The 16,493-nt window shown below is 42.3% G+C and overlaps 1 protein-coding gene across 16 annotated transcripts in view; it reads left to right on the top strand.

Annotated features, from left to right (window-relative positions):
- The window catches only part of ZMYM5 (zinc finger MYM-type containing 5), a 40,370-nt gene extending 23,877 nt beyond the window's left edge, over positions 1 to 16,493 (top strand). For 12 of the 16 annotated variants that reach the window (XM_017886565.1, XM_017886489.1, XM_017886527.1 and 9 more), the window contains 4 exons: positions 3,471 to 3,756; positions 4,625 to 4,790; positions 7,101 to 7,313; positions 14,818 to 16,493. In XM_017886565.1, coding sequence (XP_017742054.1) covers positions 3,471 to 3,756; positions 4,625 to 4,790; positions 7,101 to 7,313; positions 14,818 to 15,573 — 1,421 coding nt within the window. In that variant the 3' untranslated portion in view covers positions 15,574 to 16,493. Of the gene's footprint in view, positions 1 to 3,470; positions 3,757 to 4,624; positions 4,992 to 7,100; positions 7,314 to 14,817 lie in introns of those variants that run through there. The other 4 variants (XM_017886580.1, XM_017886585.1, XR_001888089.1 and 1 more) reach the window with 3 other exon arrangements.

Here is a 16,493-nt window from a genome sequence, read left to right as displayed (position 1 = left end):
CGAGGCGGGTGGATCACGAGGTCAGGAGATCGAGACCATCCTGGCTAACACGGTGAAACCCCGTCTCTACTAAAAATACAAAAATTAACCGGGAAGTGGTGGCGGGCTCCTGTAGTCCCAGCTACTCAGGAGGCTGAGGCAGGAGAATGGCGTGAACCCTGGAGGCAGAGCTTGCCGTGAGCTGAGATCGTGCCACTGTACTCCAGCCTGGGGGACAGAGTGAGACTCCGTCTCAAAAAAGAAAAAAAACAAAGAAAATAAGATTAAATTTGTTAGAAAGGACCATTTTTTTTTTTTTTTTTGAGACAGGGTCTCGCTCTGTCGCCCAGGCTGGAGTGCAGTGGCCGGATCTCAGCTCACGGCAAGCTCTGCCTCCCGGGTTTACGCCATTCTCCTGCCTCAGCCTCCCAAGTAGCTGGGACTACAGGCGCCCACCACCTTGCCCGGCTAGTTTTTTGTATTTTTTAGTAGAGACAGGGTCTCACCGTGTTAGCCAGGATGGTCTCGATCTCCTGACCTCGTGATCCGCCCGTCTCGGCCTCCCAAAGTGCTGGGATTACAGGCTTGAGCCACCGCGCCCGGCCCTAGAAAGGACCATTTAATTCTTTAACTTTTAGGGTATACTATGTTTCAGTGAAAGTTCTTCAGTTCTCACATACAGTTGTATAAACAGTACAAAAAAAAAAATAAAAAGCTCGTGAGAGAAAATACCTAAACTTAGAATTTGCTCTTACATCTGTCATATTTTTGTTGCATTATAAACATTTCTGACCATGATACTGACTCTAGGGAGTTGCACTTCTGATATCTAGCTAAGTCCTATCCCTTTTGCTGAGAATAATTAGGGAAAATGACAAAATGTGTAAAGTATCTGTTTAAAGACATCAAGAGCTACAAATAACAAATGGAAAAATTAGGGTTCCAAGATCTGAGAGAAGAACTGGGGCTGTTTTTCCCTATTGAATATGCCTTCAATTCCAGAAAAGGCTGCAGAGAAGCTAAATGGAGTTTTCAGTAGACACTGAGGACTCACTAAGAGGAGTAATGATAAAAACCCCCTTCCAACCTATGGATTGAAATACTAACATCATCCAGAGCCTCACAGATTGTTGTAATTTTACATATAAAAATAGGCCAGGTGCAGTGACTCAGGCCTATAATCCCAGCACTTTGGGAGGCTGAGACGGGCGGATCATGAGGTCAGGAGTTCAAGACCAGCCTGACCAATGTGGTGAAACCCCATCTCTACTAAAAATACAAAAATTAGCCAGGTGTGGTGGTGTGTACCTGTAATCCCAGCTCCTTGGGAGGCTGAGGCAAGGAGAATCGCTTGAACCTGGGAGGCAGAGGTCGCAGTGAGCCGAGATCGTGCCACTGCACTCCAGCCCAGGTGACAGTGCAAGACTCTGTCTCAAAAAAAAAAAAAAAAAAAAAAGTAAAAAGTGGCCAGGTGGGCCGGGCACGGTGGTTCACACCTGTAATCCCAGCACTTTGGGAGGCCAAGGCGGGTGGATCACAAGGTCACGAGATTGAGACCATTCTGGCTAATACGGTGAAACCTCGTCTCTACCTAAAATAAGAAAAATTAGCTGGGCATGGTGGCAGGCGCCTGTAGTCCCAGCTACTCGGGAGGCTGAGGCAGGAGAATGGCATGAACCTGGGAGGCGGAGCTTGCAGTGAGCCCAGATCGCGCCACTGCGCTCCAGCCTGGGCAACAGAGCGAGACTCTGTCTCAAAAAATAAAAATAAAAAAGTGGCCAGGTGTGGTGGCTCACGCCTATAATTTTAGCACTTTGGGAGAGCGAGGCAGGAAGGTCGCTTGAGTGCTGGAGTTCAAGATCAGCCTGGGCAACAGAGTGAGACCTTGTCTCTACAAAAGATAAAAAACTTAGCCAGGTGTGATGGCATGTGCCTTTTGTCCCAGCTACTCAAGAAGCTGAGATGGGAGGATCGCTTGAGCCCAGGAGTTCAAGGCTGCGGTAAGCTGTGATCATGCCGCTGCACTTCAGACTGGGCAACAGAGTGAGAAGCTGGGACTACAAGTGAGCACGGCCACACCCAGCTAATTTTGTTTATTTTTTGTGGAGATGGGGTTTTGCCTTGTTACCTAGGCTGGTTTCAAACTCCCGGGCTTCCAGTGTCCCGAAGTGCTGGAATTACAGGCATGAGCCATTGCACCCTGCCTAGGCTGAGTCTTAAACTTCTGGCCTCCAGTGATCCTCCCACCTTATCCTCCCAAAGTGCTGGGATTATAGGCATTAGCCGCCTCACCTGTCCAAAAGCTGCTTTTGAAGAGAGATTACAAAATAATTTTTTATTATAGGGCCTTGTTTCTCAAAGCTTCACCATTATCTGAGAGTTGGTTAGAAATGCAGAGTATCAGATCTCTTCTCAGACCTTCTAATTTAGAATTTCCATTTAAACAAGATTCCCAAGTGATTTAATATGGACAATAAAGTTTGAGAAGCACCTCACCTATAAGTAATACTGCACCATTTTGAAGCTAGCAGTAATTTATGATACTGCAGCTGCTACGTAAGGCTAGGAAAGCTGAGTCTTTCCTGAGTAATCCACAACCTGGATTAATGCCTGATAAGTAATGTTTTAGAAGACTGGGAGATAATAATAGATTTATTTTAAACTATTATGTCTAAAGTATTTTGAAAGTAAATGTACTAATGTCTACAATTTACTTGAAATACATAGAAAGAGGTGGATTGATTGTTTAGTGGTATGAGTAGACAGAAAGATGTGATTAGGCTGGGAGTGGTGGCTCACACCTGTAATGCCAGCACTTGGGGAGGCTGAGGCAGGTGGATGACTTGAGGCCAGGAGTCCGTGACCAGCCTGGCCAACATTAGAGAGGGAAACACCCTCTCTACTAAAAATAGAAAGAAAAAAAATTTTAGCTGGGCATGGTGGTGTACACCTGTAATGCTGGCTACTTGGGAGGCTGAGGCAGGAGAATCACTTGATCCTGGGGGACAGAGGTTGCAGTGAGCCGAGATTGTGCCATCTAACTCCAGTCTGGGAGAAAGAACGAGATTCTGTCTCAGAAAAAAAAAGTGGCTAATATTTTTTGAGTGTGCCTGTGTGCCAGGCATTACTTTATCTCATGTGTTCTTCATAGCACTCTGATGAGTTAGGTGTCCTCAGTATATTTGTATAATCTATTACGCTCAGTAGATACTTGAACCTGGAGTCTGACTTAAGAGCTGATGGCTACCACATTACACAATTCCAGACGCCAACATTTACTTTATTATTATTGTTGGCACAGTGGAGTATCATTCACTTGAGATACAAAGTGGATAGTTCCCCTGGGATTGTACATCAAGCGTGTCTGGCCTTAACCACATGTTTATACGCCTGCCTCATCTGTCTCTTAAACTCTTAAATGAAAATGTAAGTTATTTTTCTGATGTGCATTTTGATTTGTTCCATGATTTTTTTCTTGTTTCATTTTTAAGATTCATGGATCTCCCAGTCAGCTTCATTTCCCCGTAATCAGAAACAGCCAGGGGTGGATTCTTTATCACCAGTGGCCTTACTTCGTAAGCAGAATTTCCAGCCTACAGCCCAGCAGCAACTTACTAAACCAGCTAAAATCACTTGTGCAAATTGCAAAAAACCTTTACAGAAGGGACAGACAGCTTATCAGCGAAAAGGATCAGCTCACCTCTTTTGCTGTACCACCTGCCTTTCTTCCTTTTCTCATAAACGTACTCAAAACACACGAAGTGTAATATGTAAAAAGTAAGCAGTACCTTTCAACATTCCTTCATGTAGTTGAATACTAATGGTATAAATAAGTAATATAATTGCAGAGCTGGATAGATTTATCGGTAGAATTGTTGCAGGAGGGTCTTCAAGTTTATTGAGCTTGAGCTCCTAGAATATATCCAAGCCGTGGACTAGTATGTGCTGTATTTACTCTTGGCAGAAAAATGGAACATAGGTATGAAAATTAATTGCCTTCCTGCTACTACATTTGCCTCCCCTGCTTCCCCATCTTACACCTTAGTTCTATGAATTTATTATCAGCATCTTCGTTTGTTGGTTTGTTTTTGAGATGGAGTCTCACTCTGTTGCCCAGGCTGGAGTGCAGTGGCACGATTTCCACTCACTGCAACCTCCACCTCCCAGGTTGAAGCGATTCTCCTGCCTCAGCCTCCCGAGTAGCTGTGATTACAGGTGCCCGCCACCACTCTCAGCTAATTTTTTGTATTTTTAGTAGAGACAGGGTTTCATCATGTTGGCCAGGCTCGTCTTGAACTCCTGACCTCAAGTGATCTGCCCACTTTGGCCTCCCAAAGTGCTGGAATTACAGGTGTGAGCTACTGTGCCCAACCTATGACCAGCATTTCTGAATGCATCTAAAAATCTTAAGAACTTGTGGCAAGGTTCTTGTGCTACAAAAGATTTTTATCTCTGACTCTTCTTGTTCTATATCATTTAAGAACTCCTGGCAATAAAGCCAAAAGTGGATTTGCTGCATCCAAAGTTATACTTGATTTCTAGTATTAAATCATAAGAAAATGAAAAATGGCAATTATTATTAGTATATTTGACTTGTATTAAAATGCAGTGTTCTTAAAGTATGTGTCTATACCTTCTGTTTCAGAGATGCATCTACAAAGAAGGCTGATGTTGTTCTTCCAGTAGAATCAAGCAGATCCTTCCAAGAATTTTGTAGTACATCTTGTTTGTCTCCCTATGAAAACAACCGGAATCTTAAAAAAGGAGTTTTTAATAAGTCAAGATGTACAATTTGTAGTAAATTAGCAGAGGTCTGGATTTTTATACCTAAGTTGTTTAGGCTAACAGTGATAATTTTAACTTTTAAGTACTATTATGTACTTTTTCATCTACATAATGCACATGTTCTGGATGTGTAACATGAAGCTGAAAGGAAGAATAAGGATATGTTAGAACTATCCTATGGGATATTTTATAAATAAAATTCCATTTGCATAGTTATCAAAAGTACACATCTGTTTCTATGGAATTGGTTGTGCTTATAAACAAGGCAATTGTTTTATGGTGGGTTTTGTTCTTCCTGATGACATTCAATAAAAATGTAGTCTCAGGAGTTGGGGGTCAAGGGCTGGAAAACTACCTTGGGCTGGACGTGGCGGCTCACGTCTGCAATCCCAGCACTTTGGGAGGCCGAGGCAGGTGGATATCTTGAAGTCAGGAATTTGAGACCAACATGGCAAAACCCATCTCTACTAAAAATACAAAAATTAGCTGGGCATGGTGGCATAAGCTCCTTGGGAGGCTGAGGCAGGAGAATCGCTTGAACCAGGGAGGCGGAGGCTGCAGTGATTCCAGATGGCGCCACTGTACTCTAGCCTGGGCGATAGAGCAAGACTCTGTCTCAAAGAAAGAAAGAAAAACAAAAACAAAAGCAACGTACCCATCTAACAAACCTGCACATGTATCCCCTGAAACTAAAAGTTAAAATTAGGAAGCAACAGATCCTGGTACAAGAACACATGGAACAAGTCGAGTGAATGTATGCTGTTTGCTTAACATTAAGTGATATTGCAGTCTTCCCATTTCTTAGAAGAGAAGAAACATGCATACAGGCAGTCCTCACTTTATAAAGTATTTGGTAACTAAATTTGGTGTTGGTTACCCTGAGTCATGCATATGAAGGACATGATTTTATCGCAGTTACCAGAGTGAGAACTACCCTGCTTCTAGTTACACAGTCACCATCCTGAATACAGATGATATTGATTCCCTTAGCTCCCTCCACAAATGTTGTAGGGCAGTGAACTTTACTTAAAATACTGTCTAAAAATTGTTGATCCTTGGAGATGAATGACTCACACATATAATCCCAACTGCTTAGGAGGCTGAGACAGGACAATCACTGGAGTCCAGGAGTTTGAGGTGGAGTGAGCTATGATTGTACCACCGCTTTCCAGCCAGGGTGATAGAGCAAGAGACACTATCAAAAAAAAAAAAAAAAAGATTGTTGACCCATTTCTTTTAAGTGGGTCACGTCAAAATCTAAACCAAAGCCAGGTGTGGTGCTGCAAGCCTGTAATGTGAGCTACTCAGGAGGCCTGAGTAGAGGGCTTGCTTGAGCCCAGGAATTCGAGCCCAGGGCAACATAGTAAGAACTTGTCTCAAAAATAGAGTTCATTATCTGTTGTTATTAAATGTCTCTTGGGAAGTTATTATTGGTTGTATTGCTTTCCTATTAATTTTTTTTTTTTTTTTTTTTTTTTGAGATGGAGTCTTGCTGTGTCGCTCAGGCTGGAGTGCAGTTGTGCGATCTCGGCTCACTGCAAGCTCCGCCTCCCGGGTTCACGCCATTCTACCACCTCAGCCTCCCAAGTAGCTGGGACTACAGGCGCCCGCCACCACGTCCGGCTAATTTTTTGTATTTTTAGTAGAGACGGGGTTTCACCATGTTAGCCAGGATGGTCTTGATCTCCTGACCTCGTGATCCACCCGCCTCGGCCTCCCAAAGTGCTGGGATTACAGGCTTGAGCCACCGCGCCCGGCCAATCTTTTCCTCTTTTGTAAAATCAAAGTGATCTTACAAATAAAGGAAAAAATAAAATACATTTTTAAAAAATCTTTTACCAGCAAGGCGTGGTGGCTCATGCCTGTAATCCCAGCATGTTGGGAGGCCGAGGCAGGCAGATCACTTGAGGTCAGGAGTTTGATACCAGCCTGGCCAACATGATGAAACCCCATGTCTACTAAAAATACAAAAATTAGCCGGGCATGGTGGCAGGTGTCTATAATTCCACCTACTTGGGAGGGAGGCTGAGGCAGGAGAATCGCTTGAATCTGGGAGGCAGAGGTTGTAGTGAGCCGAGATCGTGCCACTGCACTCCACTCTGAGTGACAGAGTGAGACTCCATCTCAGAAAAAAAAAAAAATCTTTTCCCTGGGTATAACTTCCTCTGAGATATGATTAGAGATTCTTTGCTTCTGTTACAGAAACTGGTTATCTCATTGCTTGCTGTGCTAAACTAGTTATCTCATTGCTTGCTGTGCTAAACTAGTTATCTCATTGCTTGCTATGCTAATCTGGTTCATATATCTTAGTTACTGAATTCTGGTTTTTCTTTTAGATTCGCCATGAAATCAGCGTAAATAATGTAACACATAAACTGTGCAGTAACCATTGCTTTAATAAGTACAGATTGGCCAATGGTCTAACAATGAACTGCTGTGAACACTGTGGAGAGTACATGCCTAGTAAGAGTACTGGAAACAACATCCTGGGGATTGGAGGTCAGCAGAAGAGATTTTGCTGCCAAAGTTGTATTAATGAATATAAACAGGTAATTCTTTTTAATCAGCTTTAAATGATCAAATATATAGTAGCTTCACCCTTACAGCTTACATGAACCAGATTTATCATAGAATCTCATTTAATTCCATTTCGTCATTGTGTTATTGGTTTGTCCCATCTCAAATATTCAAGTCTATAGATTGTTGTAAGCTTGTTTTAAAGTTTACCTTGGGCTGGGTGCAGTGCCTCACTCATGTAATCCCATCATTTTGGCAGGCTGAGGCGGGAGGATTGCTTGAGCTCAGGAGCTTGAGACCATCCTGGGCAGCACAGTGAGACCTGATCTCTACTAAACATGTTTTAGAATTAGCCAGGCATGACGGCATGTGCCTGTAGTCTCAGCTACTTTGGAAGCTGAGGTGTAAGGATTGTTTGAACCTGGGAGAGTGAGGCTACAGTAAACTATGATTGTACCATTGCACTCCAACTGGGCAGCAGAGCGAAAGCCTGTCTAAAAAAAAGAAAAAGAAAGAAAAAGAAAATGATCAGGGGCAGTGGCTCACACTTGTAATCCCAGCACTTTGGCCAAGGCAGGCAGATCACTTGGGGCCAGGATTTCAAAACCAGCCTGGGCAACATGAGAAAACTCCCTCTCTTCTAAAAATACAAAAATTAGCCAGGCAAGATGGTGTGTGCCTGTAATCCCAGCTACTTGGGAAGCTGAGGCGTAGGAATCACTTGAACCTGGTAGGCAGAGGTTGCAGAGCTGAGATCATGCCACTGCATTCCAGCTTGGGTGACAGAGCAAGATTCTGTCTCAGAAAAGAAAAAGAAAAAGTTTACTCCTGGATGAAGTTAAAAGACTAATTTTTCGGCCAGGCGCAGTGGCTCACACCTGTAATCCCAGCACTTTGGGAGGCCGAGGCAGATGGATCACCTGAGGTCAGGAGTTTGAAACCAGCATGGCCAACATGACGAAACCCTGTCTACTAAAAATACAAAAATCCACCTGGCATGGTGGCAGGCGCCTATAATCCCAGCTACTTGGGAGGCTGAGGCGAGAGAATCGCTTGAACCTGGAAGGTGGTGGTTGCAGTGAGCCAAGATCACACCACTGCACTCCAGCCTGGGTGACAGAGCGAGACTCTGTCTCAAAAAAAAAAAGACTAATTTTTCTTCTTTACCATTTAGCACTCCCACTAAGCACTTGATAATTCTAGTCGCTCTACGTTCTGACCAAAATTTGGAGCCAGGTGAGGTGCTCCACTCCTGTAATCCCAGCACTTTGGGAGGCCCAGGTGGGAGAATGAGCTGAGGCCAGGAGTTCAAGACCAGCCTGGTCAACATAGCCAGACCCTGTCTCTCCAAAAAGAAATTAAAATGTGGTAGTGTCTGTTTTGTCTATCAGGTCTTCACCCCATTTTTTACTGAATTGTCTTTTTGTTACTGAGTTGTAGGAGTTGTTTGTATTATTCTGGATACATGTATTTTATAAAATAAATGTATTTGGAAAATTTTATTTTTTCTTCTTTTTTTAAAAAACAGAAAAAATAGCTGGGCGTGGTGGCTCACGCCTGTAATCCCAGCACTTTGGGAGGCCGAGGCGGTTGGATCGCCTGAGGTCAGGAGTTCAGGGGTAGCCTGGCCAACATGGTGAAACCCCATCTACTAGAAATAGAAAAATTAGCCAGGTGTAGTGGTGCAAGCCTTATTTATGTTAAATTATTTTTTTCTTTACATACATTGCAGCTAATATTTAAGAAAGCTTTTGGTTTATAGAAGAACACAATGAACATTAAAAAATAGAAAGGTTCAGGCATGGTAGCTCATGCCTGTAATCCTAGCACTTTGAGAGGCCAAGATGGGAGGATGGCGCTAGTCTGGGAGTTGGAGACCAGCATGGGCAACATAGTGAGACCCCATCTCTACAAAACAATTTTTTTAATTAGCCAGATGTGGTGGTCGTACACTCGTAGTTCTAGCTCCTTAGGAGACTGAGGTGATTGAGCTATGATTACACCATTACACTCCACCCTGGACAACAGAATGAGACTATCTCTAACAAAACGAAATTTAAAAAGACTTAATATTGTAAGTTGTCTTATCAAAGATGGTTACATGACAAAAGTAACCTAGTAACCTTCTAATTTGGAAATAAAAACTATATTAAGTCTTAATATTTTCCAAGCCTTTTTTATTTCTTAAATGGATGATTTAGGCTGGGTGTGGTGGCTCACCCCTGTAATCCATGCACATTGGGAGGCCAAGGCAGGCGGATCACTTGAGTTCAGGAGTTCGAGACCAGCCTGGCCAATGTAGTGAAACCCCATCTCTACTAAAAAGGCAAAAATTAGCCAGGCGTGGTGTTGTGTGCCTGTAATCCCAAATACTCGGGAGGCTGAGGCAAGAGGATCACTTGAATGCGGAAGGTGGAGGTTGCAGTGGGCCAAGATCATGCCACTGCACTCCAGCCTGGGCAACAGAGCGAGACTCCATCTCAACAACAACAACAAGAAAAGGATGTTTTTCCTGTGTCTGAGTTCTTGCTAAGTTAAAGGTTGTGAGCTCATAAGCTTCAGAGAAATGCAATAATGCTTATCCTCCAAAAAGCACAAGAATTACACATAGATTATAAATTTTTTACTAGTAAGTAGGCACCAAATGAGGAGGTAAAAATGAAGAAATAAGCCGGGCAGGGTGCCTCATGCCTGTAATCCCAGCACTTTAGGAGGCCAAGGGAGGCAGATCACCTGAGGTCAGAAGTTCGAGACCAGCCTGGTCAACATGGTGAAACCCTGTTTCTACAAAAAATACAAAAGGTTAACCAGGCCGTGGTGGTGAACACCTATAATCCCAGCTACTCAGGAGGCTGAGGCAGGAGAATCGCTTGAATCTGGGAGGCAGAGGTTGCAGGGAGGCGGAGGTTGTAGTGAGACAAGATCACGCCACTGCACTCCAGCCTGGGTGACAGAGCAAGACTCCGTCCTCCAAAAAAAAAAAAAAAAAAAAAAGAAATAGGCATAGTCAAAACTAGGCCAACCATATGCCTATTATATATATATTTGTTTTTTTTTTTTTTTTTTTTTGAGACAGTCTCGCTCTGTCACCCGGGCTGGAGTGCAGTAGCGTGATCTCAGCTCACTACAACCTCTGCCTCCCAGCTTCAAGCGATTCTCCTACCTCAGCCTTCTGAGTAGCTGGGATTACAGGTGCGCACCACCATGCCCTGCTAATTTTTGTGTTTTTAATAGAGATGGAGTTTTGCCATGTTGGCCAGACTGGTCTTGAACTCCTGACTTGAGGTGATCTACCTGCCTTGGCTCCCAAAGTGTTGGGAATACAGGCGTGAGCTACCACACCTGGCCTAGATTTTCTTAAATTGCTTGCTACTCTGATCCCTAGAATAAAGTGCTCATTCTACCGTGTGTACTTCAGTAATACAGAGTAACTCAGTGGGGCACAGTGGCTCACACCTGTAACCCCAGCACTTTGGGAGGCAGAGACAAGAGAATTGCTTGAGCCCAGGAGTTGGAGAGCAGCCTGGGCAACATAGTGAGACCCCATCTCTACAAAAAATAAAAAATTAGCAGGCATGGTGTCACATGGCTGTAGTCCCAGCTGTTTGGGAGCCTGAGGCGAAAGGATGGCCTGAGCCTGGGAGGTCAAGACTGCAGTGAACTGTGATCACAACATTGCACTCCAGCCTTCGTGACAGAGGAAGACCCTGTCTCAAAAAAAAAAAAAAAGAAAAGTAGGCTGGGCGTGGTGGCTCACGCCTGTAATCCCAGCACTTTGGAAGGCCAAGGTGGGTCAATCATGAGGTCAGGAGATCAAGACCATCCTGGCTAACACGGTGAAACCCCATCTCTACTAAAAATACAAAAGAAATCAGCCGGTCGTGGTGGCGGGCACCTGTAGTCCCAGCTACTCGGGAGGCTGAGGCAGGAGAATGGCGTGAACCCAGGAGGCGGAGCTTGCAGTGAGCCAAGATTGCACCACTGCACTCCAGCCAAGGCAACAGAGCGAGACTCCGTCTCAAAAAAAAAAAAAAAAAAAAGTACATAAGCCAGTAACAATTGCTTATTATCAAGTATTATTAATTGTATGTGCTATACTTTGATATGCCTGTCAGCATAGTAGGTTTGTTTACGACAAATGGTTGAGTGGTGTGTGTTGCGTTGCTACAACATCACTGGGTGATAGGAATTTTTCAGCTCCATTATACTCTTACGGGACCACCGCCTTATATGCCATCCATCATTGAAACTCAAACTCATTGTGTCGAAAACTGAACCTCCAAACCTGGTTTCCTTTGTTTCCTATATCAGTAAATGAACCCACCATCCACCCAAATGCCCATTCGGAAACTTAGGGTCATTGTTTACTCTTCTTTCTTCCTTAGCCCCTAGAGCCAATCAATTACCAACTAATCCAAATTCTACTTCCTGAGCACTTCTCAACTCCTGTCTCTACTGCTATAATCCTAGACTAGCTAACATCATCTTTTGCCAGAATTACTACTCCAGTTTCTTGACTGATCTGTGTGCTTCTTGCTTCCTTACATAAGGTTGGGAATTCATAATACAGTTAGAACAATCTTTCCAAAGTACAAATTTGATCATGTCACATCTCTGCATTTATTTATCTGATCATATCACATCTCTGCATCGATTGATTGATTGCAGAGTCTCACTCTGTCTCCCAGGCTGGAGTGCAATGGCACAATCTCAGCCCACTGCAACCTCCGCCTCCCAGGTTCAAGCAATTCTCCTGCCTCAGCCTCCCGAGTAGCTGGGATTACAGGTGCACGCCCCCACGCCTGGCTAATTTTTGTAGTTTTAGTAGAGATGGGGGTTTCACCATGTTGGCGAGGCTGGTCTTGAACTCCTGACCTCAGGTGATCCACCCGCCTCTGCCTCCCAAAGTGCTGGGATTACAGGCATGAGCCTCCGCACCTGGCCCACTCCTCTGCATTTTTTACTTTAAAGCTGCCACATTACTTTCAGAATGAAACGGAACAAGTCCATTTTTATTTTCTTTCACTGCATTGCATATGGTACTTGTGTTGTGTATAGCTAATAGGATGCCATTCACATTTTATACATCTTTATTGTGTTAAATCTTTTAGTGTTTTATTATAATTTTATTGACAACAAAATAGGTAATGTGTCTTTATTACAACAGATTTCAGTAAATGGTAGTAAAATGTTCAAAAACAAATAAAAATTAAATTTCTGACAGATACAGTGACCTTATCTAACAGTGTTAATACACATACATACTACCTTGAATTTACAGTGTTAATCTAACAACATCTAAATGGTCTGCTTTTGAGCAAGGAGCTGTTTTTCAAGCACATTGTTTCAATTAAAATCAGATTTTAAAAACGTTCTTTGTATTAGTGAACTAAAATAGTATGCTTAGTACTCACTTGAAATCCCTAAGTATTTATGACCTATTTAAAAAGTAATCACTTATCATTAATAATTGATGAACAAAGTGGTATGTATACCTGAATTAGAGCTCTCTCTTCATATTTGTGTGTGTGTGGGCCCATGTATTGAAGGGATTATTTATGGAAATTTCACCATTAAAATTAATTGCTGTTAAATTTTAATGACTTTCACATTAATTTTTATAACCACTTTTTTGAGATGTAATTAACATACCCTAAAATTCACCAATCTTAGAACATTTTCATCATCCCAAAAATAAACCCACTATCTATTAACAGTCCCCTTTTCAATTCCAGCTCCTCCAAAGTTCTAGGCAACTGTTAGTCTATCTTCTGCCTATAAATTTGCCTCTTGTGTAACATTTCACATAAATAGAATCACACAAGTACTTCGCAACTAGTTTTTTCATGTGTCATACTATTTTTAATTTTTTCCCATGTTGCAGCATACATCAGTACTTCATTTGTTTTTATCCATTGCATGGATAATACTGTATTTATATCTGTTCTTTCATCTGTGATGGGATATTTGAGTCGTTTCTACTTTTTGACTATTATGAGTAATATTACCATGAACATTTGTGTCTTAAGTTTTTGTGTGGACTACTTTTTTTTTTTTTTGAGACGGAGTCTTGCTCCTGTCACCCAGGCTGGAGTGCAATGGTGAGATCTCAGCTCACTGCAACCTCTGCCTCCCATATTCAAGCAATTTTCTGCCTCAGCCTCCCAAGTAGCTGGGATTACAGGCGCCCGCCACCACGCCCAGCTAATTTTTGTATTTTTAGTAGAGTCGGGTTTTCACCATCTTGGTTAGGCCAGTCTTGAACTCCTGACCTCGTGATCCACCCACCTCGGCCTCCCAAAGTGTTGAGATTACAGGCGTGAGCCACCATGGCTGGCCTGTGTGTCCATATATTTTTATTTCTTTTGGGTATATACCTTGGAGTGTAATTGCTGGGTCATATGGTAACTCTTTAAACTTCGACAAACTTCCAGTTTTCGTTTTTTTGTTTTTTGAGACGAAGTCTCGCGCTGTCACCTGGGCTGGTGTGCAGTAGCATGATCTCAGCTGTCTGCAACCTCTGCCTCCCAGGTTCAAGCAATTCTCCTGTCTCAGCTTCCTGAGTAGCTTGGATTACAGGCACCTGCTACCACACCCATCTAATTAATTTTTTGTCTTTTGTTTTTTGTTTTTTTGAGCCAGACAGTTTTCAAAAGTGGCTATGCCACTTTACATTTCCCACCAGGATCTTAGAGAGGTTCCAGTTTCTCCACATCTTTGCCAAGACTTTCGTTCTCTTTTTTTTTTTTTTTTTAAGCATAGAGTCTTGCTCTGTTGCCCAGGCTGGAGTACAGTGGCATGATCTCAGCTCACTGCAACCTCTGCCTCCAGGGTTGAAGTGAGGTCTCTTGTGTCTCAGTCTCCCGAGTAGCTGTGATTACCAGTACTTGCCCCACCAGGCCTGGCTAAATGTTGTATTTTTAGTAGAGCCGGGGTTTGGCCATATTGGCCAGGCTGGTTTCAAACCCCTGACCTCAGCTGATACACCCACCTCAGCCTCCCAAAGTGCTGGGATTATAGGTATGAGTCATCACACCCAGTCTCATTCTCTATTTATGATAGCCATCCTCTTCGATATGAAGTGGTACATTGTCACCTTTTTTTTTTCTTCTTCTTCTTTTGGGACAGGGTCTCACTCTGTTGCCCAGACTGGAGTGCAGTGCCACGATCTCAGCTCAGCCTAACCTCTGCCTCCTGGGTTCAAGCGATTTTCCTGCCTCAGCCTCCTGAGTGGCCGGGATTATAGGCACATGCCAGTATGGCCTGGCTAATTTTTGTATTTTTAGTAGAGACAGGGTTTCACCATGCTGGCCAGACTTGTTGTCGAACTCCTGACATCAAATGATCCACCTGCCTTGGCCTCCTGAAGTGCTGGGATTACAGGCGTGAGCCACCACACCTGGCCGTCATTGTCTTTTTGACTGGCATTTCTTTGATGCCTAAGGATGAGCATGTGCTTTTTGAGCATTTGAATATACATTAATTTTTTAAAGTTTAACCTAAAGTAAAATTGTAATCTATCCTCTTTGTCCTCAGATGATGGAAACAAAATCAAAAAAATTAACAGCATCAGAAAATAGAAAAAGGAATGCTGTTAGAGAAGAAAATGAGAAACAATTCTGTGGATCGTCAAGTACACTTTTGAAAAAAATAGATGGAATCACAGAAAAAAAGGAAAAGACTTCAGAGCTACACCTTTCAGTAGAATGTGGCATGGATACATTACTGATCAAAGAGAATGTGAATTTACCTCCTCCTTCCACGTCAACCATAGCTGATACATTTCAAGAGCAACTGGAAGAGAAAAATTTTGAAGACTCAATTGTACCAGTTGTGCTTTCCGCAGATCCAGGTACGTGGCCCCGAATTTTAAATATTAAACAACGGGACACTCTTGTTGAAAATGTTCCACCTCAAGTAAGAAATTTTAACTTTCCAAAAGATAATACAGGGAGAAAGTTTTCGGAAACTTATTATACACGGATTCTTCCAAACGGTGAAAAAACCACTAGATCCTGGTTACTTTATTCGACCTCAAAAGATTCTGTGTTTTGTCTATATTGCAGACTCTTTGGGGAAGGAAAAAATCAACTGAAAAATGAAAATGGGTGCAAAGATTGGCAACATTTATCACATATTCTTAGTAAACATGAAGAAAGTGAAATGCACATCAACAATAGTATTAAGTACTCAAAATTAAAATCTGATCTGAAAAACAATAAAGCTATTGATGCTGCAGAACACAGATTATATGAAAATGAGAAAAATGATGGTGCGCTGTTGTACACATAATACACCTGATTTGTTTTTTGGCATGATGATCAGAATCTTACATTACTCAGAAAACATCTGTGCTGCAAGAGTCAATACTATCCTGTTGTAAGTCTCCTCTGCAGAGTAACTTGCAACAGTTCCTTAGCAATAAGTATGTTAGCAAATAAATAGCAAAACATGTTTCTATTCTAAATCTAAAACTAATTAGTTTCAATCATCATTAGGCGATGAAGATTAACAATAGTAATTGTTAATCTTCAAAATCTATCAATGTACACCTATTTAAAAATTGGCATTTAATGATTGCCATTTTGATGGGTTTGGTTAATATTCTGTTCTTGGCCGGGCACGATGACTCACGCCTGTAATCCCAGCACTTTGGGAGGCCCAGGCGGGTAGATCAGTTGAGGTCAGATGTTCAAGACCAGCTTGGCCAACATGGCAAAACCTCATCTTTGCTAAAAATACAAAAATTAGCCAGGTATGGTGGCACACACCTGTAGTCCTAGCTACTCAGGAGGCTGAGGCAGGAGAATCGCTTGAACCAGGAGGCAGAGGTTACAGTGAGCTGAGATTGCACCACTGCACTCCAGCCTGAGCAACAGAACGAGACTCAGCCTCAAATATATATATATATATATAGTGTTCTAATTACCTTAAAAGAGGAAAGGCAGGCTTGAATTGATCAATACTAGTTTGAATAAGATACTTATGTGAACAAGCATTCTCAACATTATTATAAAAGTAAAACTACTCAGTTTACAGAATGGGGTCTGAAACTACAGCTTTTTGCTATTAAACCAAATACTTGTGATTTACTTCGTTTGAGCAAAACATTTTATTTGAACAAAACAGCATTATTTGTTATGTTAATGATGGTTAATTTCCATTTTATTGGTTTATTTTGTTTTAATTTAATTTGTAAATGTTTTAGCATT

The sequence above is a fragment of the Rhinopithecus bieti genome, unplaced genomic scaffold (genome assembly GCF_001698545.2).
Source record: "Rhinopithecus bieti isolate Rb0 unplaced genomic scaffold, ASM169854v2 scaffold_1014, whole genome shotgun sequence".
In the NCBI taxonomy this organism is placed as follows: Eukaryota; Metazoa; Chordata; class Mammalia; order Primates; family Cercopithecidae; genus Rhinopithecus; species Rhinopithecus bieti.
Note: the sequence above shows the minus strand (reverse complement) of the source record. Positions and strands in the feature narration are given on the sequence as shown.